The sequence below is a fragment of the Hypanus sabinus genome, chromosome 9 (assembly GCF_030144855.1).
Source record: "Hypanus sabinus isolate sHypSab1 chromosome 9, sHypSab1.hap1, whole genome shotgun sequence".
In the NCBI taxonomy this organism is placed as follows: Eukaryota; Metazoa; Chordata; class Chondrichthyes; order Myliobatiformes; family Dasyatidae; genus Hypanus; species Hypanus sabinus.
Window position 1 is genome coordinate 45,177,863 of NC_082714.1, and position 18,793 is coordinate 45,196,655.

An 18,793-nucleotide genomic window follows, 5' to 3' on the forward strand; every position below is an offset into this window, starting at 1 on the left:
ATGCCATTATCACTACAATAAATTGCATCTGCACAGTACACAGTTGGAAAATAAGCATCAAATAGTCTCTAGAATTACTTAAAATGCATTTTCAGTGAACTGACTGATTAGCTTGTAGATGTTAATTATTCATATTTGGATTAGGTACTCAATGAATTGGATAACAAAACGTTCAAATAAAAATGCAAAAGTGTGAAGCAATATTCATACTCACAATATTCCAGAACAATGGGTTGAAAGCAACAGCCAGAATAGCCATTTTAAACTTCAAGTTAGTCCAATCACAGCAGCTGAAAATTTCTGCCATTATTGAGATATCAATCTGAAAGAAATAATTTTTAAAATTCTATTTCCAGTAAGACACAAATATTTCAACTTATTCTTCTTAAAGCATGGTAAAAAAAATCATTAATAATAGAGCTTACAAAAGCAATGAGCATTACTACCAAAGAGACAAGGTGGCACTACTAGCGAAATCCCTTGACTGTGCCAAGCTAGTTAATCTTTGCCAAGGCAAGGATAGTATGCTTGAAAAAGAAAGTAACGGTTCCAATTTCTAAACAGCAACTGGCAACTCTTACCACAGCACAAATATCAAATAAGATGAGGATTGGCTAAAGGGTGTTTTCCACAATTATGCCAAGTGGATGAGGTAATGATACTTTTAGTCAATGTGCTCACGAAGAGGATGAATTATTTTTAAGTGGTGGACATAGTGAAATTAAGAGGTATTCCCAATATAGATTACTTTTTCTAAACTTTCCTTATAGGTTAAAATCCTCAATCTGGAGAACATTTGTTCCAATTTTCCCTATTACAAGTATTTCCTCTCTTAGTTAGGGATAGCAGACCTCTGCATAATACCCAAGTACAATCTAACTGCAACTTTCCACAATTCCAGTTAAGATACTTTTATTTCCATTTATTAAGATGCTTCTTCCCTTTCAGGTCAAGATATTGTTTGTTTTCCTAATTACTTGGTGTACCCAGACATTAATTTCTAGTGATTATGTACAATGACAGTCAGGTGGTTCTTGATTCCTCATTCTACTAAACACCTTATTAATAATGACCACCACAAACAATGGAAAGACATGCAGAGGTGAGGCGAGACGAGCAGAGGTGGGAGCAAGGAGTGCCCCGAAGTCTGATCAATTTAAGCGTTGGGCTGAATTGGAAAGGTCGGGTATGGGCCAAATCATGGTGGAGAGGTCCAAGACCCAGAGCTGTCCGAGAGCATGGAATGACCTGATGTTTGGACAGGGCCAGAATGAAAAGATCAGGGTGTTGGGACCAGAGGCAAGAAACAGGCCATTTCTGCTCGCTGCTCCATGACGTTTACTCAGTTCTGCGCTGAACTGAGGATGTGACCTGCTCCAGCTGCAGTGATGCCTGGCTTAATGTCTTTCATAACACTTAAATCCTGAATGCTGCTTGCTTACTTTCATTTTTCCTCTCAAGGTTTCATAATGTATACATACTTTGATAATATACTTTGAAATTTGTATATCTAGCTTGTTGAGCTCTGTTGGAATTTTCTAAGTTTCTTGACAAAATGTAGGCCTAATCTACTCAATAGCTCCTCATTTAGCAAACCTGACTTCTCCAAAACTTTAATGTGAACCACGATTAGAAATTAACCCATCTCTATAAGGGACTGATACAAATCCTCACTAATCTTTTCGTTCTTACATACCCATAGAAGCTCATACACTTCTTATAATATCTTGAGTTTACTCTCCTATTCTGCTTTGCCTTTCCCCATGTCTAGATGACATTAATGCAAATGAAAATGTAAGTGTGTCAAGCTTTAAAACACCTGTGACATCTTTATGAATGTCTACAGATTTCCAAAATTCAACAGGCCCACTGATCTATTTGCTAACTTAATAAATCCTAGACAGTTTTATAATGATACACTTCTCTTGCCAGAGAGTTAACAATTGCCAAATAGATCAGTCTGAATTTGCAGACTTCAGCTTGTGGGAAAAAAAACAACTGGCATAGAATATGCAATGATAACAGGGGTTGTGATGGGAGATTTTAATATTGATTGGCATCTCCCTAGAGCAAGGGGTTTAGATGGGGTGGAGTTTGTTAGTTGTGTTTAGGAAGGTTTCCTTACACAATATGTAGATAAGCCTACAAAAGGAGAGGTTGTACTTGATCTGGTATTGAGAAATGAACCTGGTCAGGTGTCAGATCTCTCAGTGGGAGAGCATTTTGGAGATAGTGATCACAATTCTATCTCCTTTACCATAGCACTGAAGCAGGATAGGAACAGAGAAGTTAGGAAGGTGTTTAATTGGAGTAAGGAGAAATATGAAGCTATCAGGCAGGAACGTGGAAATATAAATTGGGAACAGATGTTCTCAAGGAAATGTAAAGAAATGTGGCAATTGTTCAGGAGATACTTGTGCCATGCCTGATTGGATGCATTCCAATGAGACAGGGAAAGGATCATAGGGTACAGAAACCATGGTGTACAAAGGTTTTTGAAAATCAAGTCAAGAAGAAAAGAAAAGCTTACGAAAGATTCAAAAAACTAGGTAACAATAGAGATCTAGGAAATTATAAGGCTAGCAGGAAGGAGTTTAAGAATGAAACTAGAAGGGGACATGAGAAGGCCTTGGCGAGCAGGATTAAGGAAAATTCAAGGTAGTCTACAAGTATGTGAAGAGCAAGAGGATAAGATGTGAGAGAATAGAAGCAATCAAGTGTGACAGTGGAAAAGTGTGTTTGGAACCGAAAAAGATGGTGGAGGTACTTAATGATTACTTTGCTTCAGTATTCACTATGGAAAAGGACCTTGGCGATTCTAAGGATGACTTACAGTGGATTGAAAAGCTCGAGCATACAGATATTAAGAAAGAGGATGTGCTGGAGCTTTTGGGAAGCATGAAGTTGGATAAGTCACCGGGACTGGACGAGATATATCCCAAGCTACTGTGGGAGGTGAGGAAGGAGATTGCTGAGCCTCTGGCAATGATCTTTGCATCATCAAAGGGGATGGGAGTGGTTCCAGAGGATTGGAGGGTTGTAGATGCTGTTCCCTTATTCAAGAAAGGGAGTAGAGATAGCCAGGAAATTATAGACCAGTAAGTCTTACTTCAGTGGTTGGTAAATTGATGGAGAAGATCCTGACAGGCAGGACTTATGAACATTTGGAGAGATATTATATGATTAGGAATATCCAGCATGGCTTTGTCAAAGGCAGGTTGTGCCTTACGAGCCTGATTGAATTTTTTGAGGATGTGACTAAACACATTGATGAAGGTAGAGAAGTAGATGTAGTGTATATATATTTCAGCAAGGCATTTGATAAGGTACACCAAGCAAGGCTTATTGAGAAAGTAAGGAGGACCAAGGGGATCTTGGGGATCCAAGGGGACCTTGCTTTGTGGATCCAGAATTGGTTTACCCACACAAGACAAAGAGTGGTTGTAGACGGATCATATTCTGCATGGAGGTCAGTGACTAGTGGTATGCCTCAGGGATCTGTTCTGGGACCTCTTCTCTTTGTGATTTTTATAAATGACCTGGATGAAGAAGTGGAGGGATGGGTTAGTAAATTTGCTGATGACACAATGATTGGGGGTGTTGTGGATAGTGTGGATGGCTGTCAGAGGTTACAGCGGGACATCGATAGGATGCAAAACTGGGCTGAGAAGTGGCAGATGGAGTTGAACCCAGATAAGTGTCAGGTAGTTCAGTTTGGTAAGTCAAATATGATGGCAGAATATAGTATTAATTGTAAGACTCTTAGCAGTATGGAGGATCAGAGGGATCTTGGAGTCCAAGTCCATAGGACACTCAAAACTGCTACGCAGGTTGACAATGTGGTTATGAAAGCATACAGTGCATTGGCCTTCAACAACCATGGGATTAAGTTCAAGAGCTGAGAGGTAATGTTACAGCTATATAAAACCCTGGTCAGACCCCACTTGGAGTACTGTGCGCAGTTCTGGGCAGCTCACTAGAGAAAAGATGTGGAAACTATAGAAAGGGTGCAGAGGAGATTTACAAGGATGTTGCCTGGATTGGGGAGCATGCTTTATGAGAATAGGTTGAGTAAACTTGGCCTTTTCTCCTTGGAGCGACAGAGGATGAGAGATGACCTGATAGAGAGATAAGAGGCATTGATCATGTGGATAGTCAGAGGCTTTTTCCCAGGGCTGATATGGCTAACATGAGAGGGCACAGTTTTAAGATGCTTGGAAGTAGGTACAGAGGAGATGTCAAGGGTAATTTTTTTTTATGCAGAGTGGTGAGTGCGTGGAATGGGCTGCTGGTGACAGTGGTAGAGGCAGTTACAATAGGGTCTTTTAAGAGACTCTAGGATAGGTACATGGAGCTTAGAAAAATAGAGGGCTATGGGTAACCCTAGGTAATTTCTAAAGTAAGCACATGTTTGGCACAGCACTGTGGCCCAAAGGGCCTGTATTGTTCTGTAGGTTTTCTCTGTTTCTATGTTTTAATATAATTTGTAGGAAGTGCAGGAAGTGTAAAGGAAAAGTAATCAGAAAAGTGAAGAAAGTGTTGTAGATTGCTCTTGGATCAATTAAGCTGTGAACAGAGCTCTGATAATGGAATCAACCAAGGAACACTTGTTTTCTACACTATAGTAAAGGTTCTTATTCAGATCAAGGATTGCTCAGTTCTCATATAATTTTGTACTATAGCACAGCTTGCACAGAACCAATGAAGGTAGATTCTAGCTTTGAATTTTTGTATGGCAAGCACAAACTAATTGTACTCTATGTTTATAAATATACCACTATATACAAAAGCATGATTCATACAGGTCTAAAATATAGTACTTTGGCACTGTGAATTACTTATTGTTACCCAGCCAATTATTTTTTAAAGAATTAAGGATGATTTAAATACATTGGGAAAAATGATAAAGCTTGAGTATACTAAAAATAACTTCAGTGATAAAACTTGAGTGAACGGGCAGACTAGAGAAGCCATAGTACTGGATTTAGTACTAGGCAATGAACATGGTCAAGCAACAGATCTCTCAATGAGTGAACATTTCAGAGACAGTGATCACAATTCCCTGACCTTCAACAGGACAGGGACAGGGACAGGAGCAGAAAGTATGAATGGGGGAGGGGAGGGCAAAATTGGGAGTTTAAATTGAGAACAGATGTACTCAAGGAATGCATAATGGAAATGTAGAGGTCATTTAAGGAGCACAGGGTTCTAATAAGTTTGTCCCATTGAGGCAAGGAAAGAATGGCAAGGTGAAGGAACCATGGTTGACACAAGAACTGGAAGATCTAGTCGTGAGGAAGAAAGAAGCATACTTAAGGTTTAGAAAGCAAGGTTCTTGAGAGTTATACAATAGCCAGGAAGGAGCTTAATAAAGGGACTTAGGAGAGCTAAGAGATACAAGAAGACTTTGGCGAGTAGAATTAAGAAAAACCCGGAAGCGTTCTACACATACATAAAGAACAGTTGGATGAATAGAGGCAGAGTAAGATCAATCACAAATAAAAGAGGAAACACGTGCCTGGAGCTGGAGGAGGCACAGGAGGATCTTAATGAATATTTTGTTTTAATATTCACCAGTGAGGACTGCCTAGAACAAGCTAAAATGCTGGAACACATTAACATTAAGAAAGAAGATACTTTGGAACTTTTTTTAAAACATTAAAATAGATAAGATGCCAAGACCAGATAGGTTATACCCCAATTACTATGAAAAGCATGGGAAGAAATTGCAACACCTTTGACAATGATCTTTGCATCCTCACGAGCCACAGGAGTACTCCCAAAAGACCGGAGGGTGGCATATATCAATCCTTTGTTCAAGAAAGGTAATAAGGATAATTCTGGGAATTATAAACCAGAGAGCCTCACATCCTAACAAACAAATATCTACTTAGAACATCTGTTTAATCAAGAAACTTCATGTCATGTATTCTTAAATATTAGTAATTTAGTTTATTTGGTGTTTGAAGTGCCTAGATTTGCCCCTTGTGATTACACCAAAATAATTATACTTCACATTGCCTCTGCAATTCCTTTTGCACACTTTCAAGCTTAAAGTCTTCATTAAAGTAGTTTCCATAAAACAGCTAATAGAACAAAGTAAATTCCTTAACTTAATGAACTACTCCTTGATGTATCATGGAAGAAATTTCTTTAGCCAGAGAGTGGAAAATCTGTGGAATTTATTGTCTGCAGAGACCAAGTCGATGGGTTATTTTTAAAACTGAGGTTCTTAATTAGTAAGGACAAAGATTGGGTTTGCGAGGGATAATAAATCAGCCATGAAATGCTGATTTATTATAATAAATAAATCAGCATATAATAAATAATATAATAAATGCCAGGAAGACTTGATGGGCCGAATGGCCTTCTACTCCTACGTCTTATGGTCTTATCAGTGATGGGCAAACAATTGGAGATGATTCTGAGAGATAGGATTTATGAGTATTTGGAGAAAGCATAATCTGATTAGGGATAGCCAGCATGACTTTGTGAGAGGCAGGGAGTGCTTCATGTGGCTCATTCAATGCTTTGAGGAAGTGACAACAAATTTATGAAGGCAGAGCAGTGGACATAATGTATACGGATTTTAATCAGGCATTCAACAAGGCTCCCCATGGTAGGCTCTCAGTCAGAAGGTAAAGGAACCAAGGAAACTAGACTGTATGGATTCAGAACTTGCTCACCCACAGAAAGCAGAGGGCAGCAGTAGATGGGAGAGTATTCTGCCTGGAGATCAATGTCCAGTGATGTTCACAGGGATCTGTTCTTGGACTCCTTGATCTTTGTGATTTTTATAAATAACTTGGATGATGAAGTGGAAGGGTGGGTTTGTAAGTTGCAGATGACAGAATGGCTGAGTATGACGTGGATAGTGTAAAAGGTTGTCATTGGTTACAGTGAGTCATTAATAGGATGCAGAGCTGGGCTGAGAAGTGGCAAGTGGGGTTCAATCCGTAAAAGTGTGAAGTGTTTCCCTTTGCAAGGTTGAATTTCAAGCAGAGTACCAAGTGAATGGCAGCATTCTTAACCATGTGGATGAACACAAGGATCTTGGTATCCACATCCAACAAATCCTTCAAAGTTACCAAGCAACCTGGTAAGGAGCTCAAGGTGTATGGTGTGTTGGCTTTCATCAGTCAGGACATTCTGTTTAAAGGCCATGAGGTAATGTCACAGTTGTATAAAACTCTGGTTAGACCATACTTACATTATTGTGCTCAGTTCTGGTCAACTCATTATAGGAAAAATGTAGAATCTTTAGAGAGGATGCAGAAGAAATATACCATGATGATGCTTGGATTAGAGGCATGTCTTATGAGAAAAGGATGAGTGAACTAAGTCTTTTCTCTTCAGAGCAAAGCTAGATGACAGCTGACTTGATACGTTAATCAGATGATAAGAGGCAGTGTGGAGAACCAGCAACTCCCCCCACCACCCCCAAGGGCATGAATGGCTAATATGAGAAGGCATCATTTCAAGGATATTGGAGGGAAGTATAGAGGGATGTCAGATGTAGTTTTATTCCAGTTTATTTATTCATTCAATCTTACAGTGTGTGGTGGGTGCATGCTTGGGGTGATGCAAGAGGCAAGAGAAAAAAAATTGTAAACCCTTTGCAATTACCTAGTTTTCTGCATTAATTACTCAAAATGTGATCCGATCTTCATCTAAGTCACAATAGTGGACAAACACAATCTGCCTAAACTAATAACACACAAACTTGTATCTTTATTGAACACATTGTTTAATCATTCACAATTCAGGATGGAAAAAGTATGTGAACCCTTGTATTTAATAATGGATGAACCTGCTTTGGCTGCAATAACTTCCACTAAACATTTCCAGTAGTGCTGATCAGACCTGCACCATGGTGAGGAGGAATTTTATACCATTCCTCCAAACAAAACTTTCAGTTCATCAATATTTCTGGGATTCTTGCATGAACAGCCCTTGTCAGGTAATGCCACAGCATCTTAATCAGGTTAAGATATGGATTCTGACTTGGCTATTTCTTTTTAAACCATTCTGTTGATGATTTACTCTTGTATTTCAGATCATTGTCTTCTTGTATCATCCAACTTCTATAAGCTTCAGGTGACAGAATTCTACCCTGACATTCTCCTGTAAAATGTCTTGATACAATTTTTCCCTCAACAATTTCAACCTGTCCAGGCACTAAGGCAGCAAAGGAGCCCCAAACCGTTATGCTCCTTCGACCATGCTTCACAGTTGGGATGAGGTTTTGGTATTGGTGTTTTCCCTCCAAATGTAGCAGTGTGGATTTTTGCCAAAAATGTCTAACTTTTGTCTCATCTGTCCACAGAACATTGTCCCAGAAGTGTTGTGGAACAGCCAAGGGGTCTTTTGCAAATTTGAGATGTGCAGCAATGCTTTTTTTTTGGGAGAGCAGAGGTCTCCTTCATGGTGTCATGAACACCATTATTGTTCAGTGTTTTTCTTATTGTGTACACATGAACAGAGACTTCAGCAAGTTCTAAAGATTTCTGCAGGTCTTTTGCTGTTACCCTTGGGTTCTTTTTGACCTCCTTCAGAATTACACATCGTGCTCTTGATGTGATCTTTGCAGGACATCGACTCCTAAGGAGAGAATTTCCTCTATTTGTGGACAATTTCTCTTATTGTGGAGTGATGGACAGTCAGGTCTTTAGAAATGCTTTAGTAGCCTTTTCCAGCTTCATGCATCTCTACAATTCTTCTGAAAGTTGTTTTGATCAGGGCATGGTGCACAGTAACAGATCCTTCTTGAGAAGAACAGACTGTCAGTAACCTCACTCTTTTTTATAGGACAGGGCACCTGTACAACCCACACCTCCAATCTCAACTCATTGATTGGAACACCTGACTTCACATAGCTTCTGTATTTGTCTGTGTTATTAGCTTAGGCAGATTGTGTTTGTCTACTATTGTGACTTAGATGAAGAACTGATCACAGTTTATAAGTAATTAATGCAGAAAACCAGGCAATTGCAAAGGGTTCACAAACTTTTTCTTTGCAATTGTAGATTACATACATTAGGGACATTTACAAACTCTTAGAAAGGCAGAAAGAAAAAAAAAGGCTACTGTATATGGAAAGGAAGCATTAGATTGATCTTGGAGTAAATTAAAAGGTTGGTACAGCATTGTGGGTCGAAGGGCCTGTATGCTGTACTATTCTTAGTTCTAACATTAAACACATTTAATGTTTAACATGTATGAATTAAGTTCATCCCAATGCAAATAACACTGCAGTAAAAACATTTGCTGGAAATTCTCAGGAAATCTGATAGCATCTGAGAGAAATGGAATTACTGTTTCAGGTCACTGGCCTTTCAGAACCAAAGTATTTTATCATAGTGATTAATCAGAGAAAGAGTCTTGGCAATAGTAACACAAGCAAAGTAAAAGTAAGTAAATACACAAGGTATTAAATTATCACAAACCCCCCCCCCCCCCAACCCAACAGAAAAGACTTCCATGAAATCATCCATTATAAATACCTTCAAATCTCAAGGGGATTGAGCGAGTATAAGAGGCCAAATAACCTACTGTCTATGTTCTATTTTTGCAATATTAGCAAACTTGTATAAGTGGTCTTTTATGTTTTCATCTAAATATATATTTTTAAAATTCTTGCACCATTCTCTGTAAACTTAAGACACTGTTATGCATGAAAATATCAGATCAGCAGTTTCTGAGATACTCAAAAAACCCTGTCTGCCACTAACAATCATTCCACGGTCAAAGTCACTTCAATCACATATCTTCCTCATTCTGCTGTTTGGTCAGAAAAGCAACTAACCCTTTTGACTATGTGTGTGTGACAGAGCACTTGGTAAGCACATTCCTTACACACGAACACACAAACACTGCCTTGTCATTCTGCTGATGAGCGTATGCACTTCAGTGTCTTCTCTGATATACAGTATTCTCATAATTGGTTCTAAACTGAGTTGATGCTCTCAGGTTTGGATGGGGTGGGGGAAGGAGAGAGAGAGGGGAGAGAGGGAGAGTGCATATAGTAAATATTTTGAGACCCCAATACTAGCTGGACACCATTAGTCACATCTTGTCAATTAGAGGATCCACTCACTGAATATACTCTCTCCAGTTAATTGCAGTTGCTTCTGCCACATAAAACAAGGTCAACATTTGCCATTAACTGGGCAAGCTTCCAATGCATTTTTAATAGCATTCTCACAAGGGACCTTATAACACCTAAAAACATTCCAATTTGTTATATATGTGGTCTTCATCCATTTCAATCTGGACTCCAATAACTATCTGACCAAGATATTGGGCTAACTTGTCTGTAACCGTTGATTTTCCACCTCTTACATTGGTTAAATAACAGACTACCACATGCAATTTTCAAACCACAGAAACAAATTACAGAAAGCATTTATTTGGATGACAGGTGTCTCCAATGATTAAATTATAAGGAGAGATTACATAATTACAGTCATGTCCTTTGAAATTAGGATGTTATTGGAATGCATACAATTAAGAAGATTCAGAAGATGAAAAGTGAAGCTAGGCATCATAATGCTACCTGTTTATATATAATACAGTGTAAACACTTTATGAGAGGATAAATAATTTATAGTACTACAGAGCTAGCTCCCAAAAATCAAAATTGGATCTCATGAAAAAGGCATGGACTGAAGTTTTTGTTATTACTTTCATCTAAATTAATAAACTACAATTAATTAAAAGCATAGTAGCCAACCTCTAAGTGTAAGAGAACTGTTGATGGTTCTTTTGTTACTTTTAATCTTCATTACACAGTCACAATGACCTGCATACAAGGCTGAAGATAACGATTACAAGAGTGCAAGTGCTGTTCAGACAAATGATTGAGGTTGGAGTGACCTTGGTTTTGGAGTGTGGTATCCACTCCAGCTGGAGCCAAACTACAATATGGCAGCAAGAAAGATTTGGATCAATAATGGAAGTGATGACACAACTTTGCATGATTCTAGCTTGCATTATCACTGATGCAAGAGAGAAACAACCATAAATACTGTAATTAATTCTGAAGGAAATCAAATGGCTCCCATTTCACAACAGTGCATCACAACAGAATACAGGTCTGTTACAAGACTCTGGAAATATAGACCACTTTCTATACTCCCATCTCTCAAAGAAGATATAAATCAAATATGACTTCAAGCCATCTAACAGTTTAGGTACAAGTGTTCACAAAAAAAAATCTAAAATCTGGCATTAAGTTCATGACCCACTGCACTGCAGTGACTTTGGAAAACAAAAGCTTGTGGTGTGTGAGGTAACATATTGGTGTTGCCACAACAGCCGACTGACAGGAAGCAGTGCAGGCAAAAGGATATGGAAAGATGCAAATCCATGGTGTGCAGTACTGCTCACCAATTTCTTTTTACAATTTGTATACACGTCTTCGATGCAAGTATCAAAGAGTTGTTAAATTTTTGATGACACAAAGGTAGACAGGAAAGCAAACGATGGAAACGCTTCTCAAATTACGCAGGTTGGAAAGTAGCACACAAAATGCTGGAAAAACTCAACACATCAGGCAGCATCAAAAGAGGAAAATGAAGTCAACTGAATGAAGCAACACATACACAAAATGCTGGTGGAACGCAGCAGGCCAGGCAGCATCTATACATTTCAGGCCGAGACCCAGGACAGGGTCAAGTTTCAAGCCAAGACACTATATCAGAACTGGGAAAAAGGGTGGGAGGCTGAAGAAAAGGTTTCAGAGTGTTGTAGTTTAAGGGAAAGTGCAGTATGTTTTAGTGGTAAGAAAGTGGCCAATTCATTTGTACAAATGATTAAATTAGCAACATTAGTGATATTAATAACACAAGTAAGAAATGTAAATTACATTCATCCTTGCATGGGGGTATAGTTTACCAGTAGGCAGCAATACAGAATTGTGGTTACTGTCTGATTAACTATATTATTGAAAGTGAAACAGGCTCAAAGAGGCAGGCAGCCTCCTCCTTTACCTAATCCACATGCTCAAACCACATAGGATGCTGCATACACTTCATAATTCACAGAACCAGAGCAAAAATACAATTTCCCAAACCACCTATGAGGTCCAAGACCCTGAATTCAATTCAGAACTGCCAAAGGGCTAACTGATTCTCCTTCTAAAGATGTTGATTAACCTGATAAATTCTATTTTCTGTTTTATTCCTTCTATAAGTGGTTGTTTGGGCATTTCCTTACAAATTTCTTACTTCATTAAAAATGGATTTCACACCATGCAGTGAGAGGAGAAAATCATATCACGTTAATCCTCAGAAACGGTTAAATATTATAGCAAGTGATGGGGGTACCTTGATTTAAATGGACCAGGTTACAATGTCAAACAAAACAGTGGTAAGCACTGTTCCAACAATTTAGACTATTTGATCGTCTTTATCGGCCACAATAAAGATTAAAAGACAAACAGACACACACACGAGTTCGAGGTGATCTGGGGTTTAGTGAACAGACACCCACGCTAGGGTCAGTTACCCAGCTTCAGGATTATCCTAGCCCCTCTGCTCTTTTCAGGCCCAATACAATTTAGCCAGGCAACCATGGCAACCACGCGGCCTGCTCGCTTCAGGCTGACAAGTGATACCTTGCTGTAGTCCAGGTTCGCCAGGCCTCCACAACACCCTACTTCCAACTGGCTCTCACCCGCCAGAGTATCTCAGTGCCCCGACTCGTTGGACAAGCTACAATCTCCCCGTTACCACAACTTTCATTTTCTGCCTTCAGGCAGCGAACGTAATGAACGCACGTACACATGAACTCTACCCCGCGTGTGACGGTCGAGCGATGCATGCTGGGATTTGTAGTTCTTAAGTCAGCTCCGAAACGCTGAGAACGAGTGAAGAGGGGGTTGCATTCGTTGTAACGCAGAGCAGTGCCCTGAGGGGGCCTGAGGATTGGTTGCTGAACTACTGGGGGGTGGGTGGATCAGAGGTAGGCAGCTGGGGAGAAATGGATCGTTGTGAAGGAAGAAATAAAGGGAATGAGGAGATAGTGAGGGGACGGATGGATGAAAACCGAGACAAAGGGAGTAAAAGAATAAGAAATGATAGTGGAAAGCGCTCTGAAAGTGAGGAGGATGAACAAGTTCAGAGAGAAGGTGTTGTCATAATAAGGTTTAATGTGAAGGCTCAAGGAAACATGAAGAAAATTAACCCTTTTGTGCTAACAACAACACTGGCAAATAAGATAGGGGAAATAGTATTTGCAAAAGTCCTTAATGTTGGCAACCTATTGGTAAGATATGCGAATGAGGAACAGCTTGAGAAGCCACTCAAATTAAGAGCGGTATGAAGATGTAGGGTGGAACACACAGGGGGGGGTGGGAGCACGAAATGGTGGTGGATGTAAAGGAGTGATCAATGGGGTACCCATGAGTATAAATATGGAGGAGTTAAAGAGGAATATCAAAGGAGGAAAAGTAATGAATGTTCAAAGACAAAACAACAAAGGATGGAGTGAAAAGGGAAAGTGAAATGGTATTGATTGAATTTGAAGAAGAAAGCGTGCCAGGGTAGGTGTTCCTGTGTTTCATGAGTTACCCAGTAAGAGTGTATCTGCCAAAGCCATTGAGGCGCAATAATAGTCAAAGGTTTGGACACATAACTAAAAACTGTAATAGGTGGAGGAGATGTGCTAGATGTGGGGGTGATCATGAATATGGAAAGTGTGGAACAAGAGTGCAACCAAAATGCTGTAATTGTGGAGGAGCTCATAATGTGGCATATAGTGGGTGTGAGGTTATGAGCTGGGAGAATAAAATTCGAGAAATAAGAGTGAAAAGAAAGATCACTTATGCAGAAGCTGTAAGAATGTCAAGAGAACAGAAAAATACTCCTGATGAACAGGGAGCAAGAAGGATGCGAAAGATGCAACAAAGAATGAATGACAGGATTTATGTAGACAAAAAGGCTCTAGTAATATTCATTGCAGGAATGATTAATAGTACAGCTGAGGTAAAGTCAAAAAGTGAAAAGATTCAGCTGGTTGTCAAAGCAGCAATGAATCATTTAGGGTTAGTAGGATTGACATGGGAAGAAGTGAGGGAGAACATCACTAATCAGTCAAACCAGGAAGTGTCATGGGTTGGTTAATACTAATTATGGTGACTCTTTTGCAATGGAATGCAAGGAGCTTACTGGCCATTAGCCAGGAATTCAAGCAGTTTATTAAAGGAATGGTTGTAAAACCGGATGTAGTGTGTATTCAGGAGACTTGGTTGAAACCAACTTTAGACTTTGTGGTATGTGGGTATACAATGATAAGGAAAGATAGAAATCTAGGTGAAAGAGGGGGTTGTGCTATATCAATCAAACAAGGTATAACATATAGGGTACTGGAAAAGGGAGAAGATGAGGAATACATAGTGGTGGAAGTGTGGAAGAGAGAGAGGAGGAAGTGGTTATAATTAACTACTATAGTCCATGTAAAAGGGTGGACTTGGATAGCCTACTAAAGATACAAGGACAAAACAGACATAAAGTAGTGTGGTGTGCAGATTTCAATGTTCACAGCACAATATGGGGGGGATTCGTTTACAGATTCAAATGGAAAGGTAATTGAAGATTTGATGGAAGAAAAGGATTTGGTGTCTATGAATGATGGTAGAGAAACAAGGATAAACATAACAACAGGAACTGAGTCAGTATTAGATATTACGTTAGTGTCTAATACCTTGGATGAAGTTAGTAACTGGGACATCTTTCCCTTCCCCCACCCCCCGTTCTCCATCTCCCTCTGGTTCTCCCCCCCCCCCACTTTCTTTCTCCCGTCCCATGATCCTTTCCCTACTCTAGTTCTGTATCCCTTTTGCCAATCACCTTTCTGGCTCTCAGCTTCACCACACCCCGTCCGGTCTTCTCCTATCATTTCGCATTTTTCCCTCCCTCTCCTACTTCCAAATCTCTTACTATCTTTTCTTTCAATTAGTCCTGACGAAGGGTCTCGGCCTGAAACTTCGACAGCGCTTCTCCCTATAGATGCTGCCTGGCCTGCTGTGTTCCACCAGCATTTTGTGTGTGCTGCTTGAATTTCCAGCATCTGCAGATTTCCTCATGTTCTAACAGATTTGTCAGTCAAGGTTTTCCCTTAAGAAAACCATGCTGACTGTGGTCCATTTTATCATGTGCCTCCAAGTACCTGAAAACCACAACCTTAACAATCAACTCCAAAGTCTTCACAAGCACTGCAGTCAGGCTAACTGGTGATTAATTCCCTTTCTTCTGTCTTCCTCCCTTTTTGCATTTTTTCTGTCCTCTGGAACCATACCAAAATCTAGTGATGCTTGGGAGATCATTACTGTTACCTCCACAATCTTTTCAGCTACCTCTTTCAGAACCATCAGGGGTAGTCCATCTAGTTCAGGTGGCTTATCTACCTTCAGACCTTTCAGTTTCCCATTCACCTTCTCCCTAGTAACAGCAATTGCATACACTTCTGCTCCCTGACATTGCTCCACTACTGTCATGCCTGCTAGTGTCCCCATCCAATCAACTTTGGCCAGCTCTCTCTTATGCCTCTATAATTCCCTTTACTCCACTGTAATACTGATAATTTTGAATTTAGCTTCTCCCTCTCAAATTGCAAGGTGAATTCTATCATCCTATGATCACTGCCTCCTAAGGGTTCCTTTATCTTAAGCTCCCAAAAAATCTAATCTGGACTTGCATGAGGTCTATGAATAGATGGAGATGGAAGAGGACTCCAAAGTGTTCCTCATCATAAATACTACAAAGGGCTTTGTCTCTATAATAGGCTTATTTTTGGAGTTGCATCATCTCCTGTGCTCTGGAAGAAAGCTAAGGACCAGATGCTGCAAGGCAGTCCAGGCACTTAGTGCAACCTGGATGTCATCATTGTTTCCATTGAGGATGACATCTCGAAAATCTCAAACCAGTGTTAAAAGGATTAGAAGATTATGGGCTCATAAAACAATATGGCAAATGTGAATTCTTTAAATCAAGCATCACTTACTGTGGTCACACCATTGATGTACAAGAATTACACAAGTATGATGAGAAAATTCAAGCAGTGGTAATGCGCTAAGGCCAAAGTGAGCATCATAATTGTGGTCCCTTTTAGGATTTGTCAATTACCATAACAGGTTTCTGCCAAACCTGGCTGCTGTGCTCCAGCATTGAACATTACTACAGATTGGGAAGATATAGCAATGGACAAAGTAGTGTGAGGTGGGAATCTGTGTTTCAAGATTAGCTTTTTGTAGTGCTCTGATGCAGTGGACTTGTGGGGCCCTTGTTCCCTTGATCTCGAACATTAACAATTAAGTGCTGGCGATTCCACTTATCAAGAGAATTCTCCTCCGTGCTTCTGACCACATTTAGCATACCACCAAAGGCAGATGTTAAACAGGCACTTGAGAAATTGAGTGCCACAATCAGTAAACAAGAAACAACCTTCCCTGAGGCCTTTCAAATCATGGTCAGGGACTTGAATCAGGCTGCTTTGATGAAATATCTGCCCAGTTATCATCAACATATTACCTGCAGCACCAGAGGTCTCAACAAACGTGACTACTGCTGTACTACGATTAGGAATACTTACCGTCCCGTGCCTAGATTGCATTTCAGGAAATCTGATCACTTTGCTGAGCTCTTTTCACACCCGCGAACAGGCAGAGGCTAAAGAGCAATGCTCCGGAGGTAAGTACAACAAAGAGGTGGTCGTGAGAGGCAGAGTGGTGGCTATGGGATTTCTTTGACTTGGTGGACTGGGTTGTGTTCAAGGACTCATCAGAGAATCTGAATAAATACACCATGGTTGTCATGGAGTTCATTAAAATAGTCGTGGATGAGTGACCTCCTCCCCCATCACCCCACAAATTCATTCAAAGTTCAAAATTCAAAGTACATTTGAACAAAATTCAAAGTCACCCAGAAGGCTACGTCAGGCTGGTGGTCACTCCCCTCAGGAGGACACCTCCCACAGGAGTCTGCTCCCCTCGAGAAGCTGTGTTGGGCTTGTGGTATGCTCTGCTTGGGAGGCTGCATCGGGCCAGAGGTTGAGAGGCTGCTTCTTGGAGGACAAAGGCCCGAAGGAAGAACTGGGTTTGTGCTGTTGCTCTTTTCGATGCTGATAGAAGATGTTTTGGAAATTCTGAGACAAATGTGGTTATGAGTGTGGAGTGTAGTTTATCCTGGTCTCCTTGAGTTTTCTCCGTTTTCTTTCTTGTTGCCAATTGTGGAGTGGGCAATATGTTACTTTGTTTTGGGTGAGGGAGGGGTTGAGTGATGTTATTGTCGCCATTTTTTTTGCATGGGAGAAGTTTAGGGATTAAGGGTTTGATGTTTCAGTTGCCATGTCCAGGTGGGAGATCTGTTAGTTTTTGTGTAAGAGAGAGGGTGGGGTTTGGGGATTCTGCGAGTTCTGTTTCTGTTTCCTTTTCATGTGGGAGGGGTGCCTCAATGAGTTCCATGGTTTTTCTATATTTTATGGCTATCTGGGGAAGACGAATCTCAGAACTGTATTCTGCATACATAATTTGATACAGTAAGTCCCAACACAAAGCCTTGTGGAACACCACTAGTCACTAGCAGCTAGCCAGTAAAGGCTCTCTGTATTCCCACTCTTTGCCTCCTGACAATCAGCCACTGCTTTATCTTTCCTGTAATACCATAGGCTCATAGTTCGTTATGTAGCTTCATTTGTAGTACCTTGTCAAAGGCCTTCTGAAAATCCAAGTACATAATATCAACTGATTCGTCTTTGCCTGTCTTGCTTGTTATTTCTTCTATTGTGTTTCTTGGAGTTACTCTGTATACCTGCAAGAAAAGGAATCTCAGGGTTGTGTATAGTGTAATATACTGTACATATTTTAATAATAAATTTACTTTGAACTTCGGAAGTAATGGCCAGCAAACACTGCCAGAACTGATGTGAATTGTTTTCTTACCCCTAAAATAGCCTTCCATAGGTTGTAGCTGGACTTGTATAGTTCTGAATCACTGTTCCTCAATGCCATGGATCTAGCCTTCAGCAGATTACCAATCTCCTGGTTCAACCACGGCTTTTGGTTTGGGTATGCCCGGTATGTTCTCAAAGGCATAGGTGCTGACGAAGTCGCTGACAGTTGTGGCTATTCATTCACACTCAAGGATGAGTCCCTGAATATTGTCTAGTTCACTGACTCAAAGCCATCCTGTAAGTGCTCCTCCACCTTCCTTGACCATACCTTCTTGGTCTTCACCATTACTGCTGCAGTTCTTTTGTTTCTGCTGATGTGCTGGGAGTAGGTCCATCCAGGTGTTTGGACTTTCCAAAGTGTGGAGCGTGGGATGGCATGTTCTTGATAGCGGTATAACAGTGGTCAAGTGTGTTGGCTCCTCTAGTTCCACAGGTGATAATTTATTGGCAGTTGTTCAGAAATTTCTTCAAGATGGTCTGGTTGAAATCTCCCACAATGATAGGGAAGGCCACAGGCTGTGGAATTCCATGCCTGCTGATTACATTGCTGAGCTCCTCCAGTGCATACTGGACATTAGCCTGAGGTGAAATGCACACCGCTACCAGGATGATGGCAGAAAACTCCCTTAACAAATAAAATTAATGACATTTGACCACTAGATGTTCCTGATCAGTCGAGCAGGACTGAGATAGAACCATAATGAGTTAATCATAAAATAGACTCCACCTTCTCTGCTTTTAAAAGACTAAGCTGTCCTGTCTTTACAGAGAATGGTGAAGCCATGGGACTGCAGCACTGTATCCAAATTGACAGGGGAAGGCCACGTCTCCATGAAGCAAAGTA

At 40.3% G+C, this 18,793-nt stretch overlaps 1 protein-coding gene across 1 annotated transcript in view; it reads right to left on the reverse strand.

Annotated features, from left to right (window-relative positions):
• The window catches only part of pemt (phosphatidylethanolamine N-methyltransferase), a 128,843-nt gene extending 116,048 nt beyond the window's left edge, over positions 1 to 12,795 (reverse strand). Inside the window, exons 1-2 of the mRNA XM_059979595.1 lie at positions 12,617 to 12,795; positions 215 to 322 (exon numbers count right to left, since the gene is read on the reverse strand). Of these exons, the coding sequence (XP_059835578.1) occupies positions 215 to 307 (93 nt within the window). The 5' untranslated portion in view covers positions 308 to 322; positions 12,617 to 12,795. The remainder of the gene's footprint in view (positions 1 to 214; positions 323 to 12,616) is intronic.
• Between the last annotated feature and the right edge of the window lie 5,998 nt (positions 12,796 to 18,793).